Genomic DNA, 23,226 nt, shown 5'->3' with positions numbered 1-23,226 from the left:
GAACTGCAGTGCAGAGCTACTCCAAAGATTGTTTCTTCCTACCCCTGCCAATGCTGCAGCGGCTGGCTGGCACTAGAAACTTGTAACAGCTTGTCCTTTTGCATGCATGTCTTGGTTGGATTAAAGGTTAATCTGGATAGTACTTTTGTGTTTTGTGTTGGTTATTTTAATAATCTGTTGCTATGCCATCTCTGATCTGTGCAACTTGCCTTGCACAGCTCTCATGATAGGATTCTGCCTGAGAAGAAGGGCACTTGGCTGCACCCCAGGACAGGCCCCTGGGCGCCAATAGGTAGGCAGTACCCAAAAGGGGAGATCCCATGGTTTGAGCAGCTTGGTGTTCTCAGAGTAGCACGGAGTGAAATGCAATGTGAAATGCACCCATAGGGTGGCAGGTGCTGTTAGGAAGCTGGCAGTCATCTCCTGTCTGTTCAGTGCCACTCCTCTTCCCTGTTCTTAGTCCTTCCCAGTGTTCTGTTAGCCAAGTGACTGCTTTTGAAGCAAGGATGCGAGGAACCTAGGGGTTTTGTGTAATCATTCTGATCCATGGGCAGCCCAGATGGCTTTGTGAGCTCGTAGGAAGGCCCCAGAGACATAGGACCCCAGTGGTTGTAGGCACTGCATGAACCCTACAGGCCTTCTCTCCACTATGTCAAAAACTCAGCAGGCTGGAGAGGTGGTAGTTGTGACTACTGCTTGGGCTACTCTGAGCCACCCACAACCACTGCACAAGGAGGTACATGGTCAGCTCAGAGGGGTCTGTCTTTGCTCTTACATATTTTGACATTGCAGCTGAGAAATCTCACCACATTTTGACATGGGTGATCATAGTGCCAAGGGTTTGCTTAAAAACAGCAGCATTTGCTTGAGGGGCTGGGGTGTGTGCAGCTGCACCAGCTCCTACTGTAAGAAAGGGAATGACTGTTTCTTTACAGTAATCTGTTGCTGCTGACAGCAACCTCCCTGGAGCGTTTAACAGCAACAGAGTTGGCTGATCAACCCTCAAAATTGTACTCACAAAGTTAAGTGCTACTACTCCTGCCAGGTCACAGGTCTGCAAAAAAAAGAGCCTGGAGGCAGCTTCAGACTTTGAGCAGGTGAGTTTCTCACTGTCAAGTGCCATTTAAAAAAAACAAATCAAAATTTTCTTGCAGCTGCTGGTGTCCCCCTACTCTCATACACCACTTGCTGGTGACTCTTATGAGAAAGGTTTGGTCGCTCCCCCAAAGGTTATTGCTTCCCTGTGCTGCCTTCTCCATGCTAGCAAGAACTGCTACACTGTAGCCTTGGGCACCTGGGTATTGCGGGCAGCGAGGTGAGAAAAAATTACTTTATTTCCATGCCTGTAGTGAACAATAGCTGATCCGGGAATACCAATCTTCCCAAGTTGGTGGTTTGTTTTTGTTTGTTTTTTGGTTTTTGTTTTTTTTAAAGTTTTTTACTGGAAATGTGAATGAAACAAAGGAAACAACCAACAATGCTCTGAACAGCTGGACATTCTGCTATTTTGCTTTGTGACAGTAAAAGTTAGATGAAAGAGACAGGGGTCAGGCAATACCTGTACAGCGGCTGCTCAGTTATTTCAAGAGCTGATGTGGCTGGGAAGGAGGTCCTGCTGACAGGTAGAAGGAGAAAATAAGTGGAAAGAATACATGGAGCTCTCTGAAATGATGCTGCCCCTTCTGGTCCATGGATGGGGGCTGCTTTTTCTCCTTGCCCTGAGGTGAGGTGTGCTGCTCATGACTAAGATTTCTGTTTGGGGTACAAGACAGTCACAGCTGCCACATACGTGCTTGCGTAGCTGTGTAAGTACTTCTCCCACATTCAATTTTTAGGTGTATGAAAACAATGGTTGGAAGTTCAGTTCTTTGACACTCAGCCACAAGTGTGAAAGCAGTTGTTTAAGCAAAGCGAACAGTAATAAGTCAGTTTAAACGTGGATGATGTTAATGAACACAACGTGCAAAGTTAAAAGCTGCTAAAAAAGTGAAGAGCAAAACATGGGTGTGATGCACTTGTTCTTTTGAAGTCACCTTCAAGTCTATAAAGACTTGAGGTTTAAAAAAATGGTGTCTAAGGAAATGGGATAATCCAGAAAAGACTTGTCCCATTCTAGGTGATCTGTCTGGGGTTTTGCTCTCAGTTGGCCTGTGATGGTAAATACCTGAGAAAGGGCCTCTTGCAAGCAGCCTCTTTTTGAAGCAAGTGTTATGAGCTAAATGCAGAATTATCAGTGGTGAAGTGATTCAGTCCCTGACTACAGAGACACCTGGTTCTTTGAATCATTGGCACCTCCTGAACCAGGGTCCATTTGCTGCCTCTTCTCTGTCAGCGTTCAGCAGCCTCTCCATTCTCCCCCCTTCAGAAGATGGGTGGTGGGGAACACGTCCTCTCTTGCACCACTTTTCCTCTGCTCAGAGAGCTTGTGGTGGTTGCTACAAGTGAAAAAGAACAAAACACTATGACAGATTGCACTTGAATCACAGGCAGTGATGAAATGGGTAGTTTTCCCACCTTGATTTTGGGAACCTGTACCTGTTGGTACTGATAAATATGACTGTTTCCAGAGTATCCTCCTTCTACGTAGAACTTCTGAGCCAGAGGTGGAAAGGGGAGGTGAATGCAAACAGACAAAGGGCCACAGAGGCTGCGAGTGCTCCCTGGCAGGCCAGCTGAAAAGTTGTTGGTGAGATGAGATGATGGTGGGCTGAAAAAGCAGCAAAGAAAAGGTAGCTGTTTCTTACAGCCCTCGTCACAGCTCCTCTGTCTTCTAGAGGGTATCATTCTGAAATGTACCCTCTCATCACCCTAAAAACAAAAAACAAAGCTCCAGCAGGAGCATGTGCTGTTCTGCTGTGTGCCAGGTGGTATCTCAGGTAAGGGAGGGCAGTGAGCTTTACATGAAAACAGCTGCAGAGCTGCGAGCTTCCATTTTGAATCGGAATTATTTGTGACTGCGACTGTTGGGTTTTCCCCCCCCATGTTTTCAGCACCTGCAAGAGAATGTAAAGTGCACTATAAATTAAGTAGGATTTTGCAGTAATGCTCTGGGCAGGGAATTCCTCTAAGTGACTTAACATTTTTTTATTTTTTTTGGTTTTGGATTTTTTTTAGAGGTTTATGTATCATGCTTGGCCCATTTACCCTGCGGTACCTTGTACTGGATCAAAAAAAAAATGAGGGCACATTCAAGTGCCAGCCAAAAGGAATGAAGAAAGAAAAAAAATAAAGAAGAAAAAAGGATTTAAGCGCCTTTGTTGTTAGTTTTTGCTTCGGTAGGTACTTCAAGCCTGCCTGCTTCCCCACTGCCACCCCGCTGGCTGGGGGTGCGGAGTGATGGCGCATTTGCGTGTGCTGCAGGAGAGGAGGCTGCGCGGCCCCCGCTGCCGCCATTGTTTTAATTAATTAAAAAAAAAAAAAAAAAAAAAAAAGGCCCCGTTCGGGCGGGAAAAGGAGCTGAGGCGGCGGAGGGGCCTGCCCTGGCGGGGCCTCCTCTCCATCTCCCCCGCCAACCTCCCCCCACCGTCCCCCGGCCTCGAAAGCCGCTCCCCGATGCTGGGGAAGGGGTGTAGGGGGTGGCGACTGCTGTCCCCCCACCCATGGGGTGGGGGTTGGGGTATGGCGGGGCCCCCAGCCCTCACACCGCCCGCCGCGCGGCCCCTTTAACGGCCAGCGCCTGCGCGCGCCCCCTTCCCTTAGCAACCGCCCCCCCTTCCTCTCCCCCTTCTCCTACTCCCGGGGGGGGTTCAGGCGCGGCCGCGGCGGGAGGGGGCGCGCGGGCGTGCGCGAGCCGGCGGCGGCACGAGGGAGGCGGAGCGGGGCGCAGGGGGCGGGGCCGGGTGCGCGCGGGCGGGCGGGATTATTATGGGCTGTGGGCGCCGCCGCCGCCGCTGCCGCCGAGGAGCAAGATGGAGCTGTCTGCAGTGGGAGAGCGCGTCTTCGCCGCCGAGTCCATCATCAAGCGGCGCATCCGAAAGGTTAGAGAGGGGGAACGTGATGGGGAGGGAAGAGAAGGGGTGGGGCGGCCGCGGGGCTCCCCTGCTCCCCGCCGCCAGGCCCCAGACGACGAGCCGGTGGCCGGCCCTCCGGGCCCCCTCCTCACGTTCCCCCCCTCCTTCCCCTTCTCCCCCGTGTGTTGCAGGGGCGCATCGAGTACCTGGTGAAATGGAAAGGCTGGGCCATCAAGTGAGTGCATCCCGCCGGGGAAGAGGGACAACTGCCCGTTCCCCCCCGCGCTGCTCTGCGGGGGCCGCCCCCGGGGCTGCGGGGGTCGGGGGGACGGGACAGGGTGGGATGGGATGGGGGGGGAAATGGGAGCTAATTCCTGCATTTGTCCCCGTCCCCCCCCTCTGCTGCCCCGCTCCCCGGTAGGTACAGCACCTGGGAACCCGAGGAGAACATCCTGGACTCCCGCCTCATCGCAGCCTTCGAGCAGAAGTGAGTGCTCATCCCCTGCCCTGGGCTGGGGAGGCTCCAGCAGGTTTGGCTTGGGTGGGTGAGTGGGGAAAGGGTGTCCAGGCTCCCTTCAGGTTTTCTGGGTTTTATTTGTTTGTATGTGGGTTTTTGGTTGGTTTTTTTCCGTTTTTTGGTTGGTTTTTTTGTTTGTTTGTTTGGTTTGGGTTTTGATTGATTGGTTGGATTTTTTTGCTTTTCTTTTTAAACTTGTATGCTGCTGTTTCTCCCTTTGGGAAAAGTTTTAATTTCTTGACAAATTTGACTCCCTCAAGGGAACGAGAGCGTGAGCTGTACGGGCCCAAGAAGAGAGGACCCAAGCCCAAAACTTTTCTCCTGAAGGTAACTCATTATTTAAATAACTTAGGCCTAGCCAAAGGTCTCTCAAACCTCACCACTGTGTGCTCTTGGAAGGACTGGACTTTCGAGTGACTTGTGCCTGCCACAGGGCACTGGGAACACGGAGACAACCCGACAGGAAGGCGGGAGGGGGGCAGGGACGTAGAAGCGTGCGAGGGGAGAGCCTGTGTGCGTGCGACGGGTGCCCCAGCAGGACGGTCGCCTGTACGCGCGGATGTGCATGGTGAGGCTGCAATCTCTCCTCCAATATCCTCACTCTCTTTACGGCCTTCTGCTGCCGCAGTGGAGAATGAGCCCGTTCTGCTCCCTCTTCCTCAGCAGCCTGTGCCATCCAGACCCTGCCCTGCAACTTAGCAGCACGCTGAGCGATGGGACAGCAGTGGCGGGAGTCTTGCTGCCACTTGTGCTCCTCCGATCGTGTTTTAGGATGTAGGTGATCCATGGGAGTTTCATAAGGGGTTTGTGTTTTGATCTGTAAACTGCAGGCTAGTTTAGGTTTTTGGTTTTTTGTTTTTTCAGAGGGGGGAGCAAGGAGGTGTGAGAGGGAAGAGAAATATTTCAGCTCTGTGTAGGATAGCAGCTGAAGTTTCCAGTTCCCCTCTGATAAACCCTCTGCAATATTGTCATAGCATCTTTGCTTGCAGTGAGGAAGGTACTTCTAGTGCATCTTCTCTACAGTTTGGCTTTTTTTGGTTTTTTTAAACTAATAAATCTGGTAGCTCCATGACCAATGTGGGAGCTCTGGATTTTTTTTTTTTTTATTAGTCTACAGACAAAACTCCTTGCTTTCCTACTCTCTTCTCCCCCACTCTCTACAGCTATCTCAATCTTGGACTTCAAATGAATGTAGAAACACAACACACATTTGTACAATTAAGACAGATGAGTGAGTTCACAGCATCACTGGTTTCGATTCAGTAGCAAGCTCTGGAACAGCCAGGGTGGACCCTGTAGCTAGCAAGGCATCACTGTCAGTAAGTCATCCTATAGCTTTGGGCAAGTCATTTAGCCTTTGTGCATGTTTCCCCATCTGTGAAACAGGTTAATACTTTCCTTTGCCTGACAGTGGTGAGAGCTTTACTCGAGTCAGCTCAGCACTTTAACCGTATGAGCACTGGAAAGAGCGGCGAGGGGTAGGGTGTCAGCTCTCCTCTGCTTTAAGAGGACATAAAGAAGCACACGGGAGAAAATGCAGGAACAGGCATATTCTGATGTCCTGAGTAAAACCCAGTGGACTTGGAAAGTCCTGCTGATGGAACTGTCCTCCTCTTCCCTTGTTGCCTGTTTTTCTGCTAACAGTTTTCTGTATCTGCAGACTCGGAACTACAAACATAACTGATGAGTACAACCTCTTACGCTTTGATCAGGGAAACTAGACTACTTGTGTTTTTTCTCTTTCTGGCAGTCATGCATTAAATGGAACCCTTGTGTTTAGGTTTCCAACAATGCAGAGGAACCCTTAAAGGGAAACCACCGGCCTAAAATAGTTCTCTGCTTGAGTTTAAAAATACTGGTATTTGTAACACCTGACATTGTTCAGTGTTAGAGAAATGTTTATGCTGTGCTTTTAACATTACTCTGTGCAATCAGTTGCTTTTCTTTCTGTTTCTGAATGTGATATGGCAAAACCCACTGCCAATTTTTCACTCATATAAAAAAAAAAAAAAGCAAGCAAAACCAACCCCCATACTCAAAACCCACTCATTCCTTATCTTCTCCCTGTGCCCTTTAAAACCGTCCTAAACTTGGAACCTGAATTATTCAACAACATCCTTCGAATCACATCCCTGACACGTTTCTGCAGCACATCTTCCTTCTGCCAGCACTGCTGAAAACCCATAGGTTTGCAGAGCTTGCTGGGTACCATGTAGAAGATGGATCTCAATAGGGAGCAAGATGAGCTGAAGGCTGGTGGCATGTTGTAGGGGAGGCTGGCAGGGCAGAGCACATCCAGTGCCCCTCGGTTTGCAGCTCTGGGGAATGTAGCTGGTGAAAAACTGTTAAGTGCTCTTGACTTGATGGTTTTCTGTAACTTTGGATCCTGCCCTAAAAATAACACCCCAGGCCTGGCAGCCAGAAGTAGCCCTGCCTTGGCCTGCCCTATAAGAGCTTGTTTGGGGTTCTGTTCAGGCAAAACGCAACTGCAGGTAGAAGCAGTCGAGGGCAGTGTGATGGTTGGTGTCATGTGCATCTCTTGGTCAGTTCCTCTGACCTGCAGAAGATGTGGGTTTGAGCTCTGCCAGCCCTACAGTGCTGGTGCTGCTGCAGGAGGAGTGGGATTCGGTTCTGCCTTGTGCATCAACGATGTTTTTGGTTCTTTCAGCTGAATGTTCTCTTGCCAGTGAGAATTTCAGAAGCAGGGGAAGAAATATGATTCTTGCATCCCAGAGGGAGTCTTCGGAGTTGGCAGTTAGAACAATATTCTTTTTGATCTGCTAGCTGAACAGATTAGGCCTGGATGCAATGATGTTTAAGCAGGAGTCTGGCCTAGGACTGCTTTAGTAGACTAGTCCTCCCTTAATTTAGTGGCTTCCTATATTTTTTTCATTTTATCAGTGCTTAAATTTAGGTTTCTGAGTCTCCAGTAAGGTATTGAAAGAAGTGCCCCGATATGCCGCTCAGTCCCCTGGCTTGTGTGGGTGTTTTAGTTTGCAGTTGGGGCTAGGTTTATCCTGGGATTAGTTCTCAGAAGCTGCAGATAGGCACCCAGGGGGATTTGCAGAAAGCATTCCAGCAGGTTAGTGTCCCACGCCTTTGGAAAAGCTTTGAAAAGCTGCATCTTCAGCCACCTACTGCCTTTGTGAGCCAGGCTCCTGTTGCTGAGAGCTGTCTAACACTTGACCTTTCAATCAGACTGTAAAGGGAAATTGCAGTCCAGGCTTTGTCATATTGCTATCAAGATGGCCGGTGTTGAAAGTGACCCCTGCAAACTTCAATTGCAAAGTTTTGGGCAGGAAATGGGTCTTTATCCTCTGCATACTAGGGGAAAAACTTTCCCACAGCTGAGCTCAAGCTTGGCGGGAGGTTTTATTTATTGGGAAGCTGCTGGTATGCTGCAAGCTTTGTGCTGACTGCATGGAACGCAGAGTCCTTGGTCTGAAATGGGCAGCACTGCACATCAGGCTCTTACCTTAATATTCAGGTGTCCGTCAGAAGTTGTCTTGGAGGACAATCCTTTCAGCTGGAGGTCAGAATGGAAGCTGGTGGGAGGTTAGGAAGAGACATGGCGTGTGCTGTAGTGATCTTCCTCTTCTTCCCCACCCCCACCCCCCACTAGGTTTGCTCCTTTTATTTTGCCGTTCCCTCGGTACTCCGCTGAGAGGAATGCAAAACTTGCCAACTAATCTAATAAAGTCTAGTAAGTGCTATTAAGAGACAGAGCCCAATCTGCCAGCTCAGTGGGTGGCTAGCAAAGCCCCCTAGTCGGGGTGGCTGTAAATACTGAGGTGAAAAGACTAGAGAAGGTTAATGGGGAGGAAGAATTAAGGGGGGAGCCTTAGCGGGAGAGGGGGGGAAGAAGGGGCCGAGCAGCGTGATGTTCTGTCGCTTCGCCCTTCCTTGAACTCTAAAGTTGGAATTGGGTTTCTTTTGATCTCCTCCCTGTTCGTAAATTATCCCCCAGCGGTTTGAAAACAGACTGTTCCCCTTTGTAGCATTTTGTTCCATATCCAGTCGTGAAACTTCTAGTTTATGGCAGTGTTGCTTGGGAGAGCTGTGCTATGAACTGGCTTGGTGTTGCCTTGTCGCTTGGAAGACCGCAGAAGAAAGCGGGCGATAAAAAGGCAGAATGGCAGCCAAAAAGGAGAAAGAAGAGCTCTTGCAAATGCTCTTTGGAGCAAGGACTGTGGGAATGCAGGTGGAGAATAAAAGACAAAGTAGAACCAGTAGTTTTGAGAGCAGTGCTATTATGTTGCAGCAGCACTAGAAATTACTGGATTTTGAAATAATTAACAAGAAATCCATTGCCTTACAAGGTTTTTGTTTTGTGTTTGGTTTTGTTTGTTTTGTGGTTTGGGGGTTTTTTTGGTCTTTTTTACTTTCAAATTGCAGAGGTTTTGATACGGATCAGGTAAGAGAGGCCTTTCTAAGCACGCGTCCGTGTACGTGCTTGTGTGCCTCAGTGCGTTAAGGGAATGAATGAGCAAATATGCTTGCTGGGCCTCAAGGGACATTTATTCAGAAATAGTAGGGAACAGGGGAGATACACGAGTTCCCAGGGGCAATGAGGGAGAGCTGTGGAAGCTAAATAAAGGTGATACATATCCCGAAAGGGAAGGGGGGAAGGGAAGTAATCCTAGCAATTGCCTCGCTCTCGTGACAGAGCACTGCAGCAAGCCTCCAGAAGCTGCATCCTGATGTAGGCTGAGCTGTAAGCAGAGAGTGAATTACTTTGTACACATAGCGAGTACTGCTTCAGCAGTGAGCAAATCTTGCAGGTGAAAACAGCAAAACCCTGAGAGGCAGTTTGCATTTGGAAAACTTCTGAGTTAAGTAGCAAACTGTGGTGACACAGCTGAAAGGATTAAACGGGTTTGTTTTTCAAAGACCTCATCATCATACTGCTTGTGAGTGTGATCGATTAATGGATCTGTAGCAGGGAGAAGTGCATTTCCAGCAGATAAAACTGAATGCTGAGTCTTCTAACCAGAGGTTGCAAGTTACTTAATGTCAAGTTGGAAGCATGAGAAAGAGTTCAGAAAATGTGCTGTTCTTGGCAGGGAAGAGACTTGAGTTCGTATAGTTGATGCCTGAATAAACCTGATACTGTAGTAGGAATAGAGAGCTTTGCAAGTGAGAGGGCTCTGGGGGCTGATCTTAGATAAAGCATCTGATACTATTTTTCTTGAAACCTTACCTGGAAAAAGAAGCTCAAGGTAAGCTTGAATATTTGCATATTGCTCTTTGGAACTCACCCTGAAGCTGGTCGCTGGGGACAGCAGTGTGACACCTGGGGGGGACTTTTCGGGTCCCAGCTTACCCTTTCTCTTAATAATCTGTTCAAAGAGGTTGATGGTGCATGTAGCCTGCTTGGAGACTACTGAGACTGGAATTTAATAAATGCAGAGAGCTGAAACATGACTTAGAATCAGCCTTCAGGAAGTAACTGGAAATGCAGACACAGGGCCAGTAAAGGAGACCTGGTGGTTTTGGCATCTTGGAAAAGTCCCAGCCATGGACCAGGGCTCTGTGGTAGCTACTGTGTTAGCAAAAACTAAGATGGGTCTCTGTAAAAACAAGACAGGAGCTGATTAATGTGCACAGGCTGAGAAAGTCAAATCAGCAGGACTATGGAAGCAGCTGGGTAGTGACTATCGCAGCATTATTGCTTTTCATTTAACATGGTTGAGGGGAAGCTTCACTGAGGAATTTTTGGGTGTATCAGGCAACTGTGGGTTTGTGACTGCTTCCCCCAGACTTGGGGGAGATGTGGAGGGGGAGACCTGCTTCCTCACGTGGGTGATGATAAAAAAGGCAGCACTGTGGGCAGGCAGCAATTAGACTCGGCTCTGAGCAGAGGGGCACAGAGGGGGCAGAACTCCTTGCTCTAAGGCATGATTACAGGGTAGGGAATTAATCTGGAAGACATGCAATGCTGGCAGCAGGAGGGGCCCTGAGGGACGCCTGTGTCTATCCACTGGAGCTCTGGATCAAGGATTTTTACTGGCGCATCTGTCTGTACCCTCTGCCCGACTTCTCCGTCCTGCCTTTAGGAGCGGGGCATTGTGTTGCATTTTGCTCTCTGATGAGTGGTGGTAAATTGGAGAGCAGCCCAAGTCACAAGAGAAGCAATGCTGGAATGGCTGGGGAAGCAAGGGGGAAAGGAAGAATAAGGTGGTTAATTCAGACTGCACCAGTGTGTAATGTCAGAAAGCAAACTGTAGCTTATGCTGGTGTCCACCATCTGCTTCAGAGGGACCTGTAGAGAAAAGGGAACAAGCACAGTCCTAGATGTGTGTTTGTCTGTACCTGTGACCTCTTGATGGGATCTGTGGGGTTGTCTTAAGTTGTGGATCACTGGGATGGGAGGGGGAAAATTCCTGTGTGGTGCAGGAAGTGTTGGGTGCTCCAGACTGTAGGATGCCTGGGACAAGAGCTGTGTCTGTTCATTTTCTCAGCAGTTTGGTGTGTGGAATAAAGTGAGGCTGAGTAGAGGAGAAACTAGCCAGACACTGGGATGCTTTCTGTTAGAGCAGGATGTGTTGGGGTTTGGGACGTGGACACTTTCCCTCTGGATAGATGGAACAGCCCTCTACAGCCCCAGGTGGACATGGAGTATCTGTCCCTGTTTCTTTGTCAGCTAATAGGATGTTTAGAGACCCTGGTTCTGATGAGCCTTCAGTATGCATTTTCACATACAGCCAGAGAAGGAGGCCTCATCTTTGCAGTCCTTTTAAAGCCAGGGTACAAGTAGCACTGCAGGGCATGATCCGGTATTGGCTAGAGAGGAACAAAATGCCTTCATGTCTCTATTCCCTGCTTATTCAGGATCTTATGCAGCTCCCATTGGGATCTTGGTGAGAGAAGAAGGTCACTGGTGACAGCAGAGTTCTGGGGATGTGAAGCCAAGGCTCTGAGCTTATTGTAGGAGAGCTGGCCTGGGCCCCTCAATTAGATCTGTTAGATCCCTGCCTTAAGGGATTTTTTTTTCCCCAGGCACATTTTTTTCCCCAGGCGTTTCTCTGGTAGGAGGCACAGTGTGCAGGGTGACAAAGGAGATGGTGTTGGAGTGCTTGAGCTCTAAGCTGGCAAGAAGCCATCCCGGTCTTGTGTGCTAGGGGGGCAACAGGATGGAAAAGCTGGGGAGGAAAAGCAGCTGTCTTCTTCTAGCACTGCAGTTCTTGTTATGCCCACGAGGTGGAGGAAGCTGCTCACTAGATGGACAGTCAGAAGGGGGGCCTCACTTGTCCCCTTCTGTGCGACTTCTGCTGGCGACAACTGCTGAGATGCAATAAAGAAGGGGAGTTGTTTGGGCAAGGATTTGTGTGGGGTGTGTGGGAGGCTGAGCTCCACAAGAAGCTGTCCTCTGACAAAGGGTGATGTAAGAGCATGCTTTGGGTTTCCATGCCCACAGGGTCTTCAGGTCATACTGCCTCAGCTTACCAAGGAGACTGTTGTTTCTGCTGCCTGAAAATGTTCCTGTCTCTGGTGCATGAACCAGGGCAGCTTTTGGAACCATCTCCAAGCACCAGAAGAGTTTAAAAGTTTTATTCCCCTGCTGTGGCTCTCAGGGAAGGCTGGCACCAAGCAGTTGAACTTTCTCTGTTCAACTCAGTCTCTTCTTTGGAGATGCAGTTAAACTTGACCTGAGTTTCAGCTGACCTGCTTTCTGGCTTTAAATATTAGACCTTGTTCCCACAGCAGATTAAGGATAACTTGGTCTCTACTTAAAACTAAGCTTTGGGTCTCTGCATTTCTTGTGTTTAGCTAAAGTAGCTCTGTCAGACCCTTGCCCATCTTTGTGTATATTCCTTGAGACCCACTTTCTACCATGCTTTGCAGAGCTGACTTGTAAGAGGGGAAGAGCAAACTGGATGCATTACTCTTCTCTCCCCCTTGTCTCGTGCTGATTTCATTGTGGACTGGATACAGTCACCTGGCTTGGAATTAGTACGTAATTTTGGATGCTGACTGGGCACTAATAGCCCCAGTGCCCCAGAGGATGCTTGGTTGTTTGGCTGTGGGGGGTTGTGCACGTTGGCTGCTGATGACTGAGAAGGGGGCCTTGGAAATGATTAACCATTACCTGGAACACAGCTGGAGGGTGGCAGTTTCTTCCTGAGGAAAGCACCCATCAACAGGGACACAGCTTCAGAGCATCATTAACTGCCCAGAAAGTGCCTGGACGGCGCCCTGTGCCTGCGTGGCAGCTGTGCCATAGCTGTCATAAGTCCATAGGTGTGTGTGTGTTTGCTTGCCACTAATGTGGGTATAAACATAGAATCATAGAATCATAGAATTGGCTGGGTTGGAAGGGACCTCAGAGATCATCAAGTCCAACCTTTGATCCACTACCGCTGCAGTTACCAGACCATGGCACTGAGTGCCACATCCAGGCTCTTTTTAGATATCTCCAGGGATGGAGAATCCACTACAACCCGGGGCAGCCCAGTCCAATGCTTGATCACCCTCTCAGTAAAGGAATTCTTTCTAATGTCTGACTTAAACCTCCCCCGGCACGACTTGAGACCGTGCCCTCTTGTCTTGCTGAGAGTTGCCTGGGAAAAGAGACCAACCCCCCCCTGGCTACACCCTCCTTTCAGGGAGTTGTAGAGAGTGATGAGGTCTCCTCTGAGCCTCCTCTTCTCCAGGCTGAACAGCCCCAGCTCCCTCAGCCTCCCCTCATAGGATCTGTGCTCAAGTCCCTTCACCAGAAGGGTGACACATTGCTGTTAAGTGCCCATCCTGAGGTGAGCAATGCCTGATTTGAGCTTTTGCTGCACCTAGGCTGCGTCTCTGACCTGCTTTGTTTTCTTATTTTTTTTTTCCTTTCTCCCCACCACCGCAGGCTCGGGCCCAAGCGGAGGCCCTCCACATTGGGGATGTACACTTTTCTGTCAAGCCGGGTTCCAGCACCTCCTCTCCCAAGCTCCACTCCAGCGCCGCGGTGCACCGGCTCAAGAAAGACATCCGGCGATGCCACCGCATGTCCCGGCGCCCCTTGCCCCGCCCAGACCCCCAGAACGGTGGCAGCATGGGTGGCGGGGCCGGCATCCGCCCTCCCGTCTCTCCCTTCTCGGAGACCGTCCGCATCATCAACCGGAAGGTGAAACCCCGGGAGCCCAAGCGCAGCCGCATCATCCTCAACCTCAAGGTCATTGACAAAGGTGGGAAGCCGGCCAACGGAGCAGGGGGCCTGGCTCGGCCCAAAATCCCCTCCCGAAACCGCGTCATTGGCAAGAGCAAAAAGTTCAGCGAGAGCGTCCTCCGCACCCAGATCCGCCACATGAAGTTCGGCGCCTTCTCGCTCTACAATAAGCCCTCTGCTGCTCCCGCCCCATCTCTGGAGAGCAAAGGAGAGGCTGAAGGCTCCCAGGCAGCCTCCTGTGGGATCATTATGGGCTCTACCCCCTATGATGCCCCCAGCTCCAGCTCCTCCGGCTGCCCGTCGCCCGCCCCCCACTCCTCCTCTGACCCAGATGATTCCCCTCCGAAGCTGCTTCCCGAGACCCTCAGCCCAGCCATCCCTGACTGGCGTGAGTCAGAGGTTCTCGACCTCTCGATCCCACCCGAGTCGGCTGCCACCAGCAAGCGGTCTCCTCCAGGAGGGTGTGGTGGGGGGCAGACGCCCTCCTTGTCCCTTTCATCTTCTGACCCGGAGCAAGAGGCCGGCGACTGGCGTCCCGAGATGTCCCCTTGCTCTAACGTGGTGGTCACAGATGTCACCAGCAACCTCCTCACTGTCACCATCAAGGAGTTCTGCAACGCGGAGGATTTTGAGAAGGTGGCGGCAGGCGGTGGCGGCGGAGGCAGCAAGTGAGCAGCCAGGTTCCCCCGGCTCCAGGGGCACGGGGGGAGCCCTACCTGCGAGAAGTCGTGGTGTGAATGGCTGTCCTTGGTTCTCTCCTTCTCCTCCCCTTGGCTGTCCCTCTGCCCTCACTGCCACCCTTCCTGCTCCTCTCCCCCTGCCCGCTCCCTCTTGCCTGGAGGCTGCAGTGTCAGTGGGGGGGAGTGGGGGCACCCACAATTCTGGGTGTCTCTGCCACTGGGAGGAGGCAGGGAGGGTCGTGGTGGGGCTGGGGCTTGGTTGTTTGTCCTTGAATGTGGTGTTGTCCAACGGGCAGTGGAGCCTTTGGGGATGAAGGATGGGTGAGCGTGTGTCTGATTGCCTGTGGGGGTGGGTGGGGAAGGTTCTCTTCCCCCTCCTTCCCCTCCCATCTGTGACAAAAGAGGAGCTCCAGACCCTTGAGGGGAGGATATAAGAAGACTCGAGCCCTCACCTGCTCCCCCCAAGTCTTGTCCCATAATGTGCATGCAGTCTCTTCCATTCCTATGTTTTTCCTTTGTCATGACCCCAATCCTGCCATCCTTCCTGTTCTTTGCCTGTGGGCTGGATCTGTTGCCATCTGTGCCGCCCTCATGCAAGTGGGTGATCCAGGTGCCCCCAGAGCAAAGGGGAGAGGAGCAGGTGAAGTGTCATGCCTAGAAGGTGCTTGAGACAAAGCTGGGGTGGTAGGGGTACCCCATGCAGCATATATCCTGTATTGGCTTCCCCTTTTCCTTTCACTATTGGTGCTACCTTGGCAGTTGTATGGGTGCTTTCAGGTGTCCTGGTCCCCCCACTTCTGCATCTTCCAACTGTTTGAGCTTTTCAGGGGGAAGGGAAGAAAAGGGGAGCCTGCTTCTGGCCCAGATCTTCCTCCTGGTGTTCATCACTTGCACTTGCTTGGGGGAGAGGGCATAAAATGTCCTCCCTTGGCCTTTCTGTGGTGGAAGTGGGAGTGGGCCATGCATTAATCCTTCAGTTTGGGGGAGGATAGACTGGTGGCGTGAGGCTGGTCTCCTGTCACATGCAGGCTTCCCCCAACCCTTTTTGTTTCCCCCTGCTCCCTGGAAACGAGGGAGAGATGGAAGGATGGATGCTAAGGTGCATCATTTGCTCTTCCTGCTTCCTTTTGTCTCCTGTTCTCCCTTCTCTGTGGTGCATGACCAGGAAGAGGGTTCACCTCTGTCTTTTCAGCATCTGAAACAGCCCTTACAACTGTCAACTGAAGGTGCTAATAAGAAATAACTGTCTCACATTGTATGCATGTGCACTGGATCTCTTCCCTCAGAGCTCTTGTGAGCTTCTCTAAAAATTCCTTCTCTTCCCCCCTAGCAAGTTGGAGGGAGCAAGACTGCAGCTTGCCCCTCTTTACCCACAGCTCCATCTTCCCCTGACCACCCTTATTCACATCCAAAATAAGCTCTCTTTCACCTGCCATGTCTGGCTTGCTCCATTTCGGACCGGGTCCTGAGCTTGATGGTGAGATGCTGTCCTTTGCTCTCCCTTCTCCCCCTACTCACACAGGGCTTGGCCCGTAGGGGCAAGGAAGAAGAGGTGCTGATCAGTCAGTGGGAGAGCTTCGTCCTGTCAGCCCTGTCTCACACGTTTGGAATGGGGCAGAGGGGCGTCACTTCTACTCATGTGCTGCAGAGGTGAAAAAGGTGGAAAAAAAAAATTCCCCATGCCAGGGCTTAACCTGCTTACCAGCCTGCTCTGGGTGGGTGAACACAAGGGGAATTGACCCCTCTGGTGCTTCCACACGAGGATGCTCAGGAGCTGCTGGCTCTGAGGAGTGCTCTCATGTGGAGTGGTGATTCTGTGGTTGCAGTGGTCTGAGGGTAGAAGGGAGGCAGTTTGTGGGAGGGAGGTAATATTTGTCTGCCCAAGGGATGTTGCTGGGGTGGTAGAGGGATAGACCAGCTTCTGACCTTAATTAGGGCTTCTGTGCCCAGAGCTTGTCTTTTCCCTGCCTCTAGCTCCTGGTTCAGTGTAATAAAATCTTCACTGCCCTCCCCACAAGCCTTGCCTCGCAGCGGGTGGAATTCAGACCTGTGAGGCACAGTAAGTTCACACCAGGTGCAGCTTGGTTCCTGTGCAGACAGTTTGAGGGGGATTCCAGGTGCTGTTAGCACTGCCCTTTGCACACCTCTTCCTTTTTCTTTCCTTGATCAAAGAGCTTAGTGGACTCTTTGGGGATGCAGCTGCATTTACAGCTGAAGCTAGGAGCAGGGAGAAAGAGACTCCCCGGTTCTATTCACCAAGCTAAGGCTTCCTATAACTTGTTGGACTTGTGTGCGTGTCTGTATTAATACCTGCCTGTATTTTTCGTGTCTCTACTTTTTTTTGCATCTTCCCTGTGCCTGGCACACCTGAGGATCCCTTATTTTAGCGTAGCCTAAGTCCGTTTGCTGCAGCTTCAAGGATGAGCAGTTTGTAGGCATAGGGAAACGCTCGCTCCTAGGGAAACAGTGAGGAGATTTTTCTTTTTTTCCTCTCCCTTCTCAACAAGAACTTTTCTGTGGCTGTGAGATAAGAGGAGCTTCTTTGTGGGATGGATGCAAACTGGCCAGTCACTTTAGGTTGTTGAGTTACTGTTCGGCGTGTATGTGGTGATGTGTTTTGTTTCGTGGTATTGAGGTTCTGAAAAAAAAAAAAAAAAAAAGCAAAACAATTGAAGCGTTTAAGTGGGAGATAAAAGGGAACTTTAATAGGAAACTCTTGATGTGTTTTGGCCAAGGTGTGTGTTTGCTTGGCAGAATTCTTTTCCCCAGTGTCTCTTGTATGGTGTTCTTTGAGGGCAGGGGACAGGAATTGTTTAATTGAAGGGGTTTTGCCTTTCTCCAGAGTGACAAGCCAAGGGGACTGTCTGTGAAGAGGAAAACAGTGGGTCATTGTAGGGATGCTCCATGAGGACCTTCTTCCTGTGGTGAGGAGATGAGGGGACTTGTTGCGTCAGAGGAACTCGTGCAGTACCTCCTCTTTGTGGAGGAGGAAAGGAGTATGATCCGGCTTGCAGACACAGCTTGTGTGACAAATCTCTCCCTGGGTGGGTCACCAGGTGAGAACCAAACCCTGAACCTCTGGATCCAAAATGAGGATCCTGTGCTGTCTTGAGTTACATGTTTGCTAACTTGAACACAGCAGCAACAGCCTCGGGTGGACAAGCCACTGGAGGCTGACTAACCTACCTTCGTATGTACGTGGGTTACACTCCTTCTGAATTTTTGCCCTTGCTCCTTAATGGAGCTGGGAAAGAAGATCCGTCCATGTCCTTTAAAAAGGGCGTGGGACTGAGGGAGGAGTTTATTTGAAAGTATCCCCTTCCCTTCCCCGTAACCCTTAGAAAAGAAAAAAAAAAAAAAGGAAAACAGAGAAATATTCTCTGTGTCTGTGCCATGTTTGTTCTCGTCGTCGTGTTTTTAGAGGAGATTTTATGATGGAGTGGAAAAAGTGAAATGATTAGTTTTGCATAAAAAAAAAGAAAAGTTAAAAAAAAAATTTCTACAGGGAGAGAGCGAGAGAGAGAGAGAGAGAGAGTTTAAAAATGAAAAATAAATGCAGTGATTGCACAAACTAGTGGTATTAGATGGTCCTTAGAGAAAAGAGTATTTTGTAGTATTGAAGCGTGTGTGTCTGGAATGGTGTTTGGCTTGCTTGAACTGGAGGGAAAGGCATTCTGGGACTAAGCAGCGATCTCTGAGCTGAAAAGGCAAGTTGTATGTTGGAGGAACCCTGTCTACAAACCTTTCCCGTCCTTGCCTCCCAAGTGTTGGAGTGAGTTCCCATGCCTCCCGTACCTTTCCTGTGAGCTAAGGCGAAGTCTCCAAGTGGTTTTCTGGCCAAATTGCCCTCAGAAATGGCCGGTCATGTTCTGCCAGAACGTAGATCGAGCCACCAACATGGAAACAGTTGAGTTACTTTGCATGCACAGCAAGCTGCTAAGATTTGGGGTTGGCATGTACCTTTCCTGCCAAGTCACTGTCTCTTCTCTTTTCCCTCCCCCATATCCAAGCAGGATTAAACATGGTGGGCTTATCTCCTGGGAAGCAGATATGCCTCCCCTCCTTAGGGTCTCTTAGCTTCTTCCAGCATCAGGTGCAGAGTGGCATTTTTCCATAGAGGATTCACCACGTCATGACAGAGAACCAAGTCCCATCTGTATGTATGCCCCACCTTTGACAGTAGCTGGATCTTCAGAGGCAGATGTGAGAGCTGAGTACTCTGAAGGTGTTTCCAAGTGAGGCATACCCTCTTCTTGAGGCCAGCAAATGCTGGAGGTTTTGGGGTGGGGAGAGGGACACCCTGACAGCACTGTGCTTGAGTAGGGCTGCCATCTGCTGCTCTGGCTTCCAAGGGGTTGATGGGGAAGAGTTGTCCTAACATTTCTTCAAAGTGAGGAGGCAGCTCTTGTGTGCTGGCTTCCTCATCCAAGATGTCTCTGCTGGGCCTTCATCTGGTGTGTGGGAGTGATTGCAGGGAAGAGGGAAGCCACCAGATGTTGGTGTCTGAACAGAAGGTGGCAGGCAGGGGATGCTATGACAGCTTCTCTTGCCTGGACTTCTCTGTTGCCCTTCACTTTGCAATGGCAGGTGATGGATGTCTGGATGCCTCCACTAGCCTGGGCTGTTCTTGGGAACTTCTCCTCTCTCTGCCCATCAAGTTCTGTCAGTGCTTCCCGTGGTCTTCAGCTTGGAGCGTCAGCCTCCTGTCTCATGCTCTCTTTTCCCCTGGCTGAGCAGAGCAGGACTGGGGAGGTGTGAAGCTAATGGGGTGCAAGCTCCTTTTGAGAAGGAAAACAGAGAATTAGGATGTGGTGAGCAGGCCCAGCTGTGGTGTGCCACTGCTTCATTTCTGTTTCCGAAAAGATAAAGGGAGCATTTCTCCATATCTCCTCGTACCCAAGTTCCCAGGGAGATTTTATGATATAAACAAAAAAATAAAACCCAATCCTGCTTTTTACCAAGTAGGAGCTGTCTCTGAGCTGAGTCTTCCTAGGGATTTCACTCCCTTTCCCAGCCCCTCTTTGTAGAGGAGGTTTTGGCAGCTCCCAGGTCACCTTCCTGAGAACCTCCTGGCAGAAAGATGTTCCTGTGCTGGAGGATGGTGTCCTGAGTCCCCCATGCTTCTGCCCACTCCAGGTCGGGGCATTAGTGGGGCCGCTTGGGAGCAGGTCCTTCTTCCCAGGGAGGTGTAACAAACCTGGAGTGCGTGTCTGGCTAAGTGCTTGTTTTCCCTCTCGCCTCCTTCCCCCACCTTCCAACAAGACCTTTTCCTCCTTGCCTGGCGAATCCTTTTACTCCAATGTCGCTTGCTTTTGCTGCATTTTTCAATCGCCCAATAATCGTGCAAGAGCTGGGATCTTATTTACTTTTTATATATAAATATATAAATATAAAAGAAACCCTCCCCTCTTTGCCCCTGTCTCACCCACCACTCTGCACGCAGCTTTCCCCATCTTCACTCTGTAGGCCGTGTGCTCTAAGAGGGTTGATTTGGGGCCAGGGATTCGGTGCCTCCTGGGTTCTGTTCCTCCTTGGTTTGCCGTGGCCTTTCTGCCAGCTGTGTCACTGCCCTGTGCCTCAGTCTCCCTCGTGTGAAGGGGGCGGTGGGTGGAGGGGACCATCCTGCTGAGGGTGCTGGCAGCCCAACTCCCGCGGCGTTTGCACAGAGCCAGAGGAGTGCTGAGTATTGCTTCAGAAACCCCCTTCTCCCTGTCTGTGTTTCCTTCCCTAGGCAACTCCAGCAAGTGTCTTCATTTCATCCATGCTTTGGGGTTGAGCAAATAAGTGGCTTTATTTTCCTTCTATTTTTTTTTTTTTAGGTCCCTCCCCAGAGCACAATGTGTATGGTTTCTTTTTGGGGGTGTAGATGGGAGGAGATGTTGGAGTCTTATCTCCGTCCTCACCTTTGCCCTTCTGTTCTCCACTTCTCTCCCCTTTTGATGTTGTCCTGTGTCAGACTGATGTGTCTGGTGGGGTTTACACCCTGTGCCAGTGCAGGGTCAGCAGCCTTGGCACAAGCAGCTTCATGTGTGTTCCACATGGTGTATCTGAAGTGCCCTGCATCCCACCTGCCTCGGCTGGAAGGATGTCACAGGACTCCCAAGTTCTTCTTTTCTCCTTTCTTTTAAGTTTCTCCTTCCAGGAATGAAGGAAGGAGCAGTCAGTTTGCCCTTCCCATGGTGGTCTGCTGCCTCTGGCTGCTCTCCTGTTCCTTCCATCTTCCGCACAGTGGGAAACAAAATGTCTGCAGGGCAGTTGTTAAGCACAGTCCTTAGGCTGAAAGTCATTCCACCTCGGATGAGCACTGTGCTTTTGAGCCCTCTCCTTCCAGACACCCACCCCAGAGTGCCATCAGAGACTGTGCTGGGGATGGAGGAGTGGGGATACCCCCTATGCTCCAGGGCTGAGCGGAGCAGGGAAGTGGGCAGTGAGGAGGAAGGTGACAGAAGAGCAGTGAGATGCAGTCAGGGTGATGCCAGCTTCAGCAGTGGCTCAGAAAATATATCCAGTGGGGGAGGGAAGGGGGTCATGGTCAGGACAAGTGTTAATTCCCATTGCAGGGCCCTGGTTCTTGACTTGGTTCCTTGTTCAGCTGAGCACTTAGAGCTTGCACTAAACTGCAGGAGTGTGGCTGAGTGCATCGAAGCACTTTGTAGGGCTTCGGGGCCTCGTAGGACTAGGGGAGGCACAGCCCCTCTGTGCTCCCGAGCAGCCCCCCAGGCTGTGCCTTGCTCTCCGGGGGTGCTGAAGGTTTCCTTCTGGGCAGAGCAGCAGGTAGGTGCTCTTATGCTTGTAGGTTGCTCTTTAGCGGTCCTGGAGGGGCCCTGCTGCTTCCAACCCCCTGACTGCAAAGGGGGGTGTAGTCTTAGGTCAAGTTCTCAAATGGAACAAAAAAAGAATAAGTCATTGTAATGACCTTTTTTTTTTTTTCCTTTTTTTTTTTTTTTTTTTTTTAGAAAAGAACTTGTCATGCCCATGTCAAATGCTGTCCTCTCTTCCTTTTCTCCTCTACCCTGCCATTAAGCCTTGTACTCTCCTTAAGAATAGAGAACTCTCTATTTCAGGATATTTTTTCCCCCTGTTTTTCCTTTTGAATAGAAAGTTTTCCAGTGGTGGTGGAGGACAGGGGCCCTGCCTCTTCTGTTTCTTCCTTTCACCTTCCCCAGAGCCACGCTTAGGCTCAAATTCTGCAGATTCCTGCAAATACTGAACTTCGAGCAGGCAAGTTATCCCACTAAGCTCTGTGGTACTTGGGTGCTTCAGATTCTGCCTGTGCTTGAGTTTTGGCAGCATCAGAGCCTTATCCTTTCTCTTAGAGAAGGTCAGACCTAACTCATAGAGTGATGGTGGTTCTGGTGCAACCCATCTGTTTCTTTATTTCCCCTCACTTGGCATACAAAGTGAAGGTGGTATTTTTTTTTTTTAATTTAAAATAAACCTAAATATGTATCTTGTAATTTTTTTTATTTTGAAAAAAATGCATTTAAGGATTGTGCACGGATGAATTGTATATCTATATATTTTTTTTGTCTTGCAATTTTCATTTTAAATATAGTGTTTGTTCAGTTTTGTTTTGTTTTAATCCAGTTCCCAGCTGGCTAAACTCTGTCTAGAGCGGATGGGTGGGAGGTGTAGCCACTGGAGGGGTGATTGAATCACCCCTTCCCCTGGCGCTTCCCACAAGAAAATGGTTTGCTCCAGGTTTGGGGGTGGGGGTTGTGCTAATTACTCTTGTATTCTTGTACATTTTGTTCTTTCTGCTGCTCTTGAATATTGTATCAATGCCAGAAATGGGGAGTTAAAAATTATAAAAAAAAAAAAAAAAAAATTTAAAAAAATTAACCCCAATAAATTGTTACATTCCAAAACCTGTTTGTTGTCTTATGTTCCTTGGGTGAGCTGTGATCTGCTCTGTGTGTGAGTGACCTGTGGAGCTGATAACAGAGATACTGGAACACCTGTCCTGTGCTGGCATCAATCAGCTCTGCAAGAATCATAGAATGGTTTGTGTTGGAAGGGACCTTAAAGATCATCAAGTTCCATCCTCCCCACATGGAATACCTCCCACTGGACCAGGCTGCTCTGAGTTTCAGTGGTCTCAAGCTGTGCCCTGAGAGGTTTAGATTGCATACCAGAAGAAACTTCTTCACTGAAAGGGTACTTAGACACTGGAACAGGCTGCCCAGGGAGGCTGTTGAATAACTGTCCCTGGGTGTGTTCAAAAACCTCATAGATGTGGTGCTTAGGGACATGATACAAGCACTGGACTTCTGATAGAGTTCAGTTAATGGTTGGTAGAGTTAGGTTATGGTTGGACTCGATGACCTTACAGTTTTTTTCCTTTACAGTTTTTTCCCAGAATGATTCTGTGAAAGCCCCATCTAATCTGGCCTTGAACACTTCTAGGGATGAAGCATCCACTTCTCTAAGCAACCTGTTCCAGTGTCTCACCTTCCTCACACTAAAGAATTCCTTCCTAATGTCTAACATCAATCTACCCTTTTCCAGTTGAAAACCATTCCCTTTTGTCCTATCATGATGTACCCTTATAACAAGTCCCTCCCCACTTTTTCTGTAACTCCTTCAGGTACTGCAAGGCTGCTGTAGGGTCTCCCAAGAGCCCTCTCTTCAGGCTGAACAGCCTCAGCTCCCTCAAGCTGTCTTCAGAAGAGAGGTGCTTCAGGCCTCTGGTCACTGTGGCCCTACTCTGGATGTGCTCCAACAGTTCTGTGTCCTGCCTGTGTTGGGGGCTCCAGAACTGCACCACAGCACTCCTGGTGGGGTCTCATGAGAGTAGAGTAGAGGGGAGGAATGTTCTCCCTTGACCTGCTGGTCATGTTTCTTTTGACACAGCCCAGGGTACCTTTGGCTTTCTGGGCTGCAAGCACACACTGTCAGCTTTGTGTTGAGCTTCTCATCAACCAACAC

The 23,226-nt window shown here is 50.0% G+C and overlaps 1 protein-coding gene across 1 annotated transcript; it reads left to right on the top strand.

Annotated features, from left to right (window-relative positions):
* The first annotated feature begins 3,846 nt into the window (after positions 1-3,846).
* CBX6 (chromobox 6) lies at positions 3,847-22,166 on the top strand. The gene is made up of 5 exons (XM_071731040.1): positions 3,847-3,977; positions 4,142-4,185; positions 4,372-4,437; positions 4,728-4,794; positions 13,319-22,166. The coding sequence occupies exons 1-5, from the start codon at positions 3,909-3,911 to the stop codon at positions 14,288-14,290; spliced, it is 1,218 nt and encodes a 405-aa protein (XP_071587141.1). The 5' UTR covers positions 3,847-3,908; the 3' UTR covers positions 14,291-22,166.
* The last annotated feature ends 1,060 nt before the right edge of the window (positions 22,167-23,226 follow it).

This window comes from Heliangelus exortis, chromosome 1 (assembly GCF_036169615.1).
Source record: "Heliangelus exortis chromosome 1, bHelExo1.hap1, whole genome shotgun sequence".
NCBI lineage: Eukaryota > Metazoa > Chordata > Aves > Apodiformes > Trochilidae > Heliangelus > Heliangelus exortis.
This window is presented reverse-complemented; position numbering and strand designations above follow the sequence as displayed.

Bases quoted from the DNA above. Each gene is read 5' to 3' on its own strand.
- CBX6 (XM_071731040.1), top strand. From the start codon at position 3,909: ATGGAGCTGTCTGCAGTGGGAGAGCGCGTCTTCGCCGCCGAGTCCATC. The intron at 3,978-4,141 runs GTTAGAGAGGGG...CGTGTGTTGCAG, and splicing joins TCAAGCGGCGCATCCGAAAG to GGGCGCATCGAGTACCTGGT. The intron at 4,795-13,318 runs GTAACTCATTAT...CCACCACCGCAG, and splicing joins CCAAAACTTTTCTCCTGAAG to GCTCGGGCCCAAGCGGAGGC.